This window comes from Montipora foliosa, chromosome 2 (genome assembly GCF_036669935.1).
Source record: "Montipora foliosa isolate CH-2021 chromosome 2, ASM3666993v2, whole genome shotgun sequence".
Taxonomy (NCBI): Eukaryota; Metazoa; Cnidaria; class Anthozoa; order Scleractinia; family Acroporidae; genus Montipora; species Montipora foliosa.
Genome location: NC_090870.1, coordinates 39,703,384 through 39,714,777, shown reverse-complemented (window position 1 = coordinate 39,714,777; position 11,394 = coordinate 39,703,384). Strand labels below are relative to the sequence as shown.

General features: G+C 37.7%; 1 protein-coding gene across 1 annotated transcript in view; it reads right to left on the bottom strand.

Annotated features, from left to right (window-relative positions):
* LOC137993059 (procollagen galactosyltransferase 1-like) overlaps nucleotides 1–11,042 on the bottom strand; it is a 13,752-nt gene extending 2,710 nt beyond the window's left edge. The window contains exons 1-10 of the mRNA XM_068838713.1: nucleotides 10,775–11,042; nucleotides 9,347–9,575; nucleotides 9,049–9,113; nucleotides 6,840–6,918; nucleotides 4,930–5,134; nucleotides 3,093–3,212; nucleotides 2,552–2,634; nucleotides 1,228–1,334; nucleotides 1,031–1,105; nucleotides 248–305 (exon numbers count right to left, since the gene is read on the bottom strand). Of these exons, the coding sequence (XP_068694814.1) occupies nucleotides 248–305; nucleotides 1,031–1,105; nucleotides 1,228–1,334; nucleotides 2,552–2,634; nucleotides 3,093–3,212; nucleotides 4,930–5,134; nucleotides 6,840–6,918; nucleotides 9,049–9,113; nucleotides 9,347–9,575; nucleotides 10,775–11,040 (1,287 nt within the window). The 5' untranslated portion in view covers nucleotides 11,041–11,042. The remainder of the gene's footprint in view (nucleotides 1–247; nucleotides 306–1,030; nucleotides 1,106–1,227; nucleotides 1,335–2,551; nucleotides 2,635–3,092; nucleotides 3,213–4,929; nucleotides 5,135–6,839; nucleotides 6,919–9,048; nucleotides 9,114–9,346; nucleotides 9,576–10,774) is intronic.
* Nucleotides 11,043–11,394: the final 352 nt, after the last annotated feature.

Genomic DNA, 11,394 nt, shown 5'->3' with positions numbered 1-11,394 from the left:
TTCCCAAGGGAAATTTCCTTTTGTTTTTGCATACATATGCAAACTTGTGCATGAGACGTAATTTGAAAGAAACTGTTCGCTGGAGTAGTATCACATGGTCTGAAATGGGAAAACAAAACATACAAGCTGAAGAGGTCCATTTTGGTAACCAAAACAAATATATGGCTAATTCCCGCATGGGACCACAACGAAACTCAAGTAAATTTTAGACGTGGTATGCCTGTGGTACTCGTAAATATCTCTTTACCTCCTGCCATATAAGGTAATGACTCAAGAAGCACCCTATTTCTCCCATGGTAAGAGGCCTGCAATTCAATAAGGAAACAAGTGTCAACTAGGCCGTGTGAACAGAAATTTGAAGGGTAAATTCACTTGGAAGTACAGTTTTCTACTTATTCCGATTCCGGTTAAGGAGTATGGGAACAACTTCATATGGAGAAAAGCTCTAAAGGAATGAACATTCCGAAACAGTGCAATTGACTTTGCACGCAGTTGGCCAGAAAACCAGTGCTTCGAACAGTTCAGACCCGACTATTTTCGCAGGTCGCGCACGATTTTTCTGTAACTTTCTATACGTACAACGATCATGCCATATCACTAAGGGATTTGTTCGATCATCCTCCAAATCTGCTCCCCCAGCAATGTACCACCGCCTCAACGAAGCCAAGACTGCAAATTCAGTTGTTTAGGAGTCCGGTCTTGGCTCAGGTGAGAAACGATAGGGCAAAATATGTCTCCATTGGCAGGCTGCCAGCAACTAGGGAATGGAATCCTTTTTGGCTTCGAAATCCACCGATCAAATGGCTAAAAATACATACACTGTAGACTAGACCACTGCGCTAGGGGCACCGTCTTCTACTTTCCTGGAACAGTATGTGCTGAGGACCAGTGCAGATGCCATTGAGAAGGTAGTAAATTTTCCAGTTTCTTTTAAACATCTCCGAGAGTTGGTCTGGCCACCTCAACATGCCATGTTGAGTGCAGTGCACTCTTCTTTGCAAGTGGTCAGTCTTGAAGCGCAGAAACTCACCTCTTCCCATACGGATCGCTGTAACCTGGTAACATTTTAATTCCCATGTCATTCACCTGCTGGTCTGTTAGTGACCTGGCAAGAAGGAACGGATGAATAAACCTTCGTGTAACACAGTAAGCAAGGTGCAATTTCTGTAGGAAACACAACACAAGGCAGGCTTGTGCAACGGCACTCGATACAAGTAAGAAACTCACTTGCCATCAACTGCATCCAAAAGCTTCACACTGATTCCCATCTCTTTGAGAGAGGCAAGCATTCTCCGTCGACGAAGTGGTCTTCTTTTGAGGTTGATGAGGTAGATCTGAAAGAGAGACATTCACTGGTTCTCTCGAAATGTATCGCATAACTTAACATGCACTGAAAACGTCTACACATGCAAGTGCAAAAGTGTGATGCTCCTGAAAATTTGATAAATGCCATGATCCTGGCCATTTGATCTTTTCCCAGTTCGTTTGTAATGTTTAGTAACAGATATCAATGGAGCAAATAAAAATCAATGAATCAAATCAACCCTTCGTGTCGAACAAAATAAAAATAAAATAAAAAGGAATGTTTTTTTGATAATTAACAGTTACATGTACGCATTGACCAAAAACGTCTTCGAGGATAACTGCTTTTAGAACAATTCGGTTGGTTCCAAATTCTAAATGTAGGAATAGTGAAACAAAAGTAACAACGTTTTACAACACATGTCGGAACAGAATAGTTTCTGTATCCAGGCATAGTTAATAGAGGGGGCTGGTTTGGAAGCTCGGCAAACATCAAAGGAGCAAACAAAGATGCCAAGATTTAGGTTGGAGAGCGTGCACAATCTTTTGTTTTGCGCTCATACACTATGCATGAATTACGTAACCAACACGTTTCTATTGGTTAGTTGCTCAGTACGGAGTAAACAACTGTTGTGTTGTCCTCTCGATTTAACCACAACAACATAAATTCCTAATCCAATCTAGTAATCCAGCTTTTCTTCATTTGGTTCATACCGGCATTGAAAACCCCCATAGCTCGATATTTGGTGTATAGCTATAGGGAAGATATCTGTTTACACAGATTGCTTTTGTTATTCAAATGTACCAACCATAGGACTAAAAGAACCTTTGTTTCAACAGCCAGTGAGCCTCTGGTTGAGGAAAGCAGAGACTCTCAAGACTTTAAAAAATTCTCTTTGGAATAGAATTTTTAAAGACCAGCAATCTTTAAATCATTTCTCTATATAAATGTGGGTCACTGTGCTGCATGCTAATAATTGTTTCATAGTTTTATTAGATTTTGATAATTTTATCATAAGCTCTGATTTTTAACTATTTTAACTGTTTTGATCTTGTAATGAGGGCCTCTAGTTTATTAGCATTTAGATGCTATTTTGAGCTACCCTCCATAAATAAAGACTTCACTTCACATATTAATGGCAACAGGTGACGTCAACAATATCTTCCCTATTCCATAGTTCTGTACCAAAATAATTCACTCCAAGACATGAATGCTCTAACATATACACTGTATATTGGAATTATGTACCTCATCAAAGCCCAGTTTTTCAGCAGTTATGTATTTAATGGAAAAATGTGTGCTGACAGGCATCAGTTCTTCTGGGTGATCAACTAATGCAGAGAAATACACACAAATAGTAAACGGACACTACCATTTACAAACTCAAAGGTACACGCAACACATTCATTTCTAATATAGTCACATTTTTTCCCTCAAATGGAAAAGACATCCAAAATTTGTAAATTTAAGGGGAGTGTCTCGATGAGTTGACCCGAGGGAGATAAAGAAGACTTTTAAACTATTCCTGCTTATTGTTGAATTACTCCATGTTGCAAAAATGCCAGAATAATTTCCAACCACTGTAAGTAACTGAAAAGAAGGAAGGCAAAGATACAAGAGGGGTATATCTCATTTATTAATCAGAAATGTACAGTGACGGATATTAACCGAAATGTAGGTTTACAGAAGCAATCAAAAGGAGAAACCATTGAATAACAATTCCTAAAAACAAGAAATTTTAAATAGTTTGCTGTAACCAAGAATGGAAACATTTTGTTTGAAAACGTACCAAACCACTCAAGCTTTACATGGGAGAAAGCGGTCTTCATGTCCTCCAAGCTTTGATTGGCATCCGATGGGTGTAACATATAACCATACACCTCCTTATTCAGCACGTACAGTTTTATTCCTGCAGTGAGAAACCAGAGTGCTTACACAGGCAATATTACTGAACAATACTGCTTTTCAATCCAAACTTTCAATGTGTTTAGAGACCTGTGACTTAGGTCCGCTAAATGGATGTGAGACTGGAGATGGCCTTATTTACTGCACCATGTGGACTCCAATCAAGAATACTGTTGCTTTTTGCAACTGTCAAATGCAGGTTAAAGGTTCACATTCAGGTGTTTGATTGGCTGATTTCAATCTGGACACTTCATCATTTTCTGGGTTTTTTTGTGGCAAATAATTCTGATGGTTGTGAAAAATGAAACCATTGGGTGGAACTTCAGAGTCTTCATGTTTATGAAAGGTGTAATACATTGAAGGTTGCCACTTTTTGTTAATTAATATACAGGTCTGTAGATAATTCTATTCTAATGTCTACTACTATTCATTAACATTGTTTGTATTATAGCTAAGTCAAATTATTCCTGCTTCATAATTTTCCATTCAAAAAGCCAGGTCACTTGGCATGTGTAAACATCAGATGCCATTTCGTTTTATTCATGTCATCAATAATGACAGAAATGTTTCCGTTGTCATTAATGATTGTATATGTGATTGAACATTCTTTGATTGCCATTAACTTTTTCTTCAGTTTCTTTCATTACGATGCTTCATACTACAAAAAAATGATTGAATACATGAACACTCATTGTGCACTGAAGAAGAAGTTTACAATAATAATATTTGAATCAGAGTTATAACCACTACCTACTACATGTACATGGCTCAAATGAAAACACGGCAAGTTAACTTTGGCTTCAAATTTATAACCTTTAGACTTTTAAACTAATTTTAAAATTGTTACATGTATTATCTTTCTCTTTATCACTGTAGATACAAATGTCACATCTAACTAGATAAATGTACATATGTTTCAGGAAATTCACAACTTGTCACTAAATATCACTGGATTTTTCTCTCAATATCTTGACAAAATTGTTAACCCATTGACATTTCAGAGATGTTACTCCTCATTTTGTTTCCCGAGAATCTTAATGTTTCGCTGAGGCGCAGCCGAGGGAAACAAAATGAGCTGTTTCCCTTGGGACCAGTCATTAAGTGATTTGTTATATACATGTAGCAAAAAAAAAAAAAACGTGCAACGGCAACAGCAACGGGCGGCCGGTCAACATTTGCTGGTAACAGTGCACTGTTACCCTCTGATGTCATAGATTTTGCACTGTTGCCCGCTCAGTGAGTTTTGGCAGGAAACAGTTTTATTGTTAGATGTCATGTGACCTCGAAGTAACCAATGCGAGCATGCGCTGCTGGGGGAAAAAAATCAGGTATATAACAATAATAATTATTATCATTATCTCCCTGTTAGATTTTGTCACTTCAGTACAAATCACAATAAGTATCCTTTAGTAAATTAGGAACAATGTTGGGTACTGACAAATCACAAAAAACAACCAATTAATGTCACCTCAGTTCACTGCCATTACTACCTAAAGCAATAAACTCTCAACTTTCGTCTGAACTTCAATGACTGACATATTGAGAATTATGAGATACTGTACACATGTACAATTCATTGAGAAAACTACTGGATTAGATTACTCCTAACACAAAATGACTCTTAAAGCAGCTCTTACATGCAGTTTACAGTAAATTACAAAGACAATGCACAAATGATTATTATTTTCACATTGATCCTTGTGTAGGTGTGAAGTGATTACCTGCTGTCCTTGCTGAATGTGCAAAAACTAGGATGTCATCTTCTTCTCCTGCATAACTTGCCAGTGGTGGATTATACCTCAGTTTGTCACTAATGGCCTTTCGCAAGTCTATTAGAATGGTTGAATGAATCATTGGTACCTCAAAACAGCCTTTCATCTCTCGTTGAAGAATGGGGAAATAATTGTCAGATCTTGCATAGTATCCCTATATTTAAAGAAAATAGCAAAGTGTTGTAGCAAAATGTGATTTTTACAGGACAGTGTTTCAGCATAATTTTAGGAAGTTGCATAAATTTTGATGTTACAGTAGGTACTGGTACTTTGCAATATCTTATTTTTGGTTATTTGCTGAGCTGCTTACAAACATCCTACACCAAATGTCAACTCCCAGTTGTTTAGATTTCATTAATTAATTAACCCTTTCACTCTTGTAAGGGCCACTGGGACTTACAGATTTTACTCTGTCAAATGCAAGACGATTTTACTCATCAATAAGGAGCCCCACAGGAGTGAAAGAGTTTTAAAAAGTTAGAGCTTTTTCTGATTATTTGATAGGCCTTAATCACATGGCGGCCATGTTGAGTCCCAAGGGATTGAAAAATTTTGTTTTTGCACAATGAAACTCGTTCCCGAATATTTCAACTTGAGGCTTGGGGCATGGAAATCTATTGTCTATAGCCAATATGGCCGCCACACGAATAAGCAGGCCTTCTGATAGGGTGCGATTAAAAAATGCAAATTATGCGATTTTTTCAGGGCAGATTGTGCGATTAGAAAGGCCAATTATGCGATAAATAATGTAAATTATGCGATTTTTTCTCAGCAATTTTAAGCTTGTTTTATACGGTTTCAGGTTAAGAAAAACACTTTTTTGCTGCCCTAAAGACATTTTGAACACAAAGGAACAGTAAATATGTATCTCGATCGACATTAGTTGGGATACATAAAAGTTGAAAAGTTGAAAGGACACAGCTAACATGCCAAATGAATGATCAAGGTGCTTGTCAACCGCGAACTTCCCAAGATGGTCAATCACAATAGGGCCATACCCCCATTTATACGAGAGAAAATAAGCCGCGGCTTACAGAAGACTCGAATGTTCACCCCGTATAAATGGTACAAAATCTGATCTACGTTCACGTCTTTTTCAAGCCGCGGCTTATATTGACCTGGGAATATATATTCGTATAAATAGTTCCTTTTGCGTATTTTGTACACCGTGGCCAGAGTAAGCCGCGGCTTATTTTCTCTCGGATAAAAGGCCCTAATATTGCAGGACGAGAAAAAACATCAGTCCATCGTCCACGTGGAGCGTACCTGTGAGGTACTTTCTTGCTCGATTGTGAGCTGTCAGATCGGGCGGAATGTGGGAACTTCCTTCTTCGTCGAAGAAAAAGCGAGCGTTTTCACAACAAACTTATCCATGAGTAAGTTTTTATCAGTTTTCAAAGAAAGAAAGTACATTTTGCCGAACAACTTACAACTTCGCTTATTTTTCACAAATCTCATCTATAAGAGAAGGCAAATGTGTCATTTCAGTGGTGTGTATATAAGGGCGTGTTTGTGTTGCACCAATAGAAGGAGACTCGTACCAGGTCCCCGACATGAAAAATAGAGCCTTGAACTTCGAATGTTTACGAAATCGAAGGTGACAAAGGTTTTTTAGCCTTTTTCCAAGATAAATCATCTTAAAAATGGCGTATTTATGCAGGAATTTCTAAAAAACGTCTTGATTTATGTTTCATTTTATGAATTTTCTGCGTCCTTTTGTGAATTATGCGAGTTTTCGTGAATTGTGCGATCGGATGCGATTTGAGGTCGATTGTGCGAAATCGCACCATCGCGTAATATCAGAAGGCCTGAATAAGGCCCATTGAACATATCGCGTTTAGCATTTTCTTGACACTTGCCTCTTCATCCATTCCACCCCAGAAATTGGAATATGCTGCCTTTCCCCCATACACTTCAACCAGTGGAGCTATGACAGTCCTTGGGGAAAGATAAAAATTTACATGTACAGATGTCAAATATCCAGCTTGCCTGGCAGGTATTTGAAACGAAAGAGATGGACCATGAGGGAATCTTCTCTTCACATGTGTGCTTCTACATGCATCCTGCAAATTTCTTTAAAATTGGAACAGCATAGGCCATTCCAGAATTGCGAAGGGAACTGGGGCAAGTTTCAAATTCAAACCATTTGATAAATTGACAACATCACATGAAAGATAACATTGAGATTGGCCATCTTTTAGGTCGAACAGAGACCAAGTTACGGACTTAAAAACAGTTAAAAATCTTCACAAAGGTCTCTAATTTTGAGGCTGCGTCCCCAAAACCGTACAAGGTCTTAAAGTTTTGTTACGATTTCTGTAATATTCATAAAAATGGGCAAACAAAGTGATTTTCCAAAATTAATAGTAGGTCCATAACAGGATTTTCCAGTTGTCCCAAATCTGATAAAAGTTGTCAAGAGTTTATATGGCTTTGGGGGACGCAGCCTCAAACTTGGACAGATGGCAAATCTCAATGTTATCTTTCATGTGATGGTGTCAATTTATTGACTGGTTCACATTTGAAACTTGCCCCAGTTCCCCACAAAATTCTGGAATGGCCTGTTATTATGCATGTCCAATAATTGACCAATTATCAATAATTTATCATTTTGTTGAATGGCTTTGTAATGTAATTTGTTTACCCGTGGAACACCTTAAAGTGGTACTACGACCAAAAAAATATTTCTTTTTTTTCTTTGGATTTCAAAACTATGTTAACTAAATACTAAATGATCCAAGTTTTAAGTTCTGATTTTATAAAAACACCTGTTTATTTTAACTGCAATTTTCTTATTTATTGGTCCGCCATTACTAACTTTAAAATCTTGAGAGAGCTGGGTCGAGGAGAAAATGACGTCAAAGACTCACTAGTTTAAGAATGCAATGCGTGTGTACGCGGCTGAATTAATATGCAGCACGGGAATTTCGGGCTTTCAGACTTTTAAACCCGTGTTTTGCATATATAATAAATTGCGTTTACACGCTGAAATTTTAAGCTAGTGAGTAAATGACGTCATTTTCTCTAGATCCAACCCTCTGATGCCCAATCGGTCAGTTTTGAACGTAAGTAATGGCGGACCGTGAAATCCAAAACTTACACTCAAAATAAACAGCCTTCGGATAAAACTCAAAGCTCAAAATTTTGCCAGTTAGGAGTTAAGCGAACACGCTTTCAAAATCTGAAGAAAAAAAGGATATGACTTTTTGATCATAGTACCACTTTAAGAGTGCTGAGAAGCTCGTTCAAAATGTGTCCATACTTTCCAGATTGAATTGGAATTTGGCAGTATTGGTTTTTCTGGAGAGGGGAAAGAGAGAACCAAAAAGAAACTCAACCCACATATATGTATGGCGCCAGGACTGGGAATCAAACCTGGGCCACATTGGTGGGAGGCGAGTACTCTCACCACTACACCATTCCCGCTCCCCAACAACTTACAGCACTTTTTATTTCAAACTAAAGATGGAACTAGACATGTAGGTGGTTAAGTGTCATAGATTATACATAGAAGGGACATACAAGGGATTGTAGTTTCAAAAGAAACTGTGGTGCTGCATTGGTGGGATGTGAAACATGACAATTTATTGGTTTAGTTTTTTAAATGAACAGTTATGATAGAGGAAAATTGACTACTGTAAGAAGGATGTGTGAGTTGTCACTTTGAGTATTAGCCCTTTGCCAAAGTCAATGCAAAGGACAAACACTGCAAGCACCAGCTGACAAACCTTTCTTATGGTGTTTGATTTACATTAGTTCATCAGAATGGGACTGTTGCAGAAAACAGCCTTGTTCGACACAGCTAGAATTCTAAGGAAGCTGTCGGAAAGCTGAAGGAGAAGAAATGACACAAAGGACCTTTGGCCATTGGCTATGGCTCGTTTCTTTGGTTCAATTCATTTATTTACTGAATTGTGCAAATAATTTTGATTTGCACAAGCTCCCAAAAAGCTGTACCCTTCTGAAAATAATAATATTCCTACATATACAGTACAATGTATATCATAAACCACGTTTGTGATGAACTAGGAGAAATAATCAATTTTACTAATTTTGTCAAAAGCTTACTTTTTCTCTTCCATTAATAGCCTGAGTGTTTTGGGATTCACTATGAAGTTGTCGCAATCAACAAACTGAAAAGAAACACAGAGAATAAAGAGCGTACATATACATGGAGACACCAAGAGCAATTCAAATCTCAAAATGTTGTGCATACAAATCATGGACTTTGAAAAGTTACAAAATTTATACCAGAACTACACTTTAAATTATATTTGTGCTCAGCAGTCATACATGTATACTATTGTTCCTCTTAGAGCCTACAATACCCCATGGGAACACGAACTAGTTCACTTTTTAAACATACGAATAAATAATCTGCCCATTGTTTCCTGGCACCATCCAAAGCTCTTTGCCGCAGGTACATCATATGCTGATATCTGCTTTCTGACCACTCCCCAGGACTGGATGCATCTTCATAATGGCTGGCTGTGCTAGACACATTTATTAACACTCGGTGATACAGATTTTTTACATTCTGACTCCATTCTTGAAGGATCTTTGATGTATTATCTTCATTATGATCTGACCTTATCCTTGAAAGAAAGAAAGCACAAAAATAAGACAACAAGTCTAGAACTTGGCCAAGAATCACTGACCATTCTGTAAGCTGATTCCTGGGAGCAGGGTTGGCTTATTGACTTGTCTTCCATTTCTTTGTCCTGGGTTTCATTCTACAACTCAGTCCTATGTGGATCCATGCGGGTTGGGCTTTTTGCATTGGTCTGCTTGTTCTCTTTTTTCTTTGGTGATTACCAACACCAATAATAAATTGAACAAAATCATTTTAACCAGAGGCCTGACAGTAACATGCAATCATGGCAGGGGCTTGATCAAAGACTTGGTAATTAACACTACTTGTACATATACCAAAACCAAGTTCCCCACTTTAAAACGTACTCTGTGGCCCCTGCATGGACACATTATGTGGGACAGAAATGCTTCTTGAACAGAATTTTTCACTTGACCTTATTTCTAGGACTAATTCAACGAATTTTCCCTCCACCCTGGAGCCCCCCATTCAATGTTCTGGCCAGATCGGTCAGGAGTCATGCTGTGTGGAAAATCTCACATCTTAGCCCAACATTGAATGGAAGGGAAGGAAAGTTGAAAACCGTAAAATTGTTTCATTTGAATGTAAGTGTTCCAAATTAATCTGTCACTGATTGTGGTAAACGCTACATTGTACCCAGCCCTCCCTCTCCCTTGACCCAGTCAAGGACTTCTGCTTATTATATAATTAATTAAAATACTGAATACTGTCACCTTTAATCTTATTTTAATTTGATCGACAGCCTCATAAAAACCCGCACTCATGTTTTCAATAAAATTTCATTTGTATTCTTCCGTGCAAAAAACATATTCTATAAAGAAACAAAAACTTTACGCAGTGGTAGCATTTTAGGAATGTCAGAACAGTCTTTGAATTTACAAATTGTTGTTTAATACGCTTCGTTGTTAGATAGATTTTTAACGCAGATCACTAAGAAGAAAAACACAATTCCTCGATTTAATATTTACGCTAAACACAAAGTCGGTCACTCATAGCGACGAAGATGTATGTAGTCCGAGATTTTCAGCCAAAATCAGCCTCCAAGATCATCACTCAACGTGCTTTTGTAACAATTTTAAAAATTAAGAATCATGCATATCTACCTTTATAAATAAAATAATAATTTTTGAAACAACTGAATAGATTAATTAAAAAGAAAAATCCCATTGGAAGCCCACTTACCAGACAGATATTCGACTTTTCGGATAATCCAAATTTTCTATATAACCTAACCAATTCGGAAGAAGATGTGCTGCATTACGAGCGATGATCGCAAGAAAGACACTGGGTTCCTTCGGTTCCGATTCTTTTGAAACATCATTAATTTGTTCAGAGACCTGAGGCTCCGCAAAAAACATATTAAGACTTGTGAAAAAAAGTGTTACTGCGAATAAATACCGACACACAGCCATGACTGTTCTCAATGACTGAAATCCTTCACAGACCATCGTGCTTTGCAAAAGAAATGTCTACAGGAAATAAAAATGCCTCCAGTGTCAGGTTACAAATTGCACAGTTTTTGCCGAATAAAAAATAGCAAATGGGCCCATATTGTCTGCCTTAAATCAAGATATAAAGGAAGGCTCTTCTTTAAGTGGTGACTTGGTTTTATTTAGTGCTTATATTAGACAAAACATCCAAGGAAGGAAAGAAAATTCTGCAAGGGCCGTGATGGAGAAGAAGCCATGTCATTTTAAACACCGGAAGTGACGATAAATCTCTTCATAATGCAATTCCCAAACGGGCCTGGGTTTCCCCGTATTTTCGGCAGCTTCTGCAAATTACTTAAAACAAAAGGAACA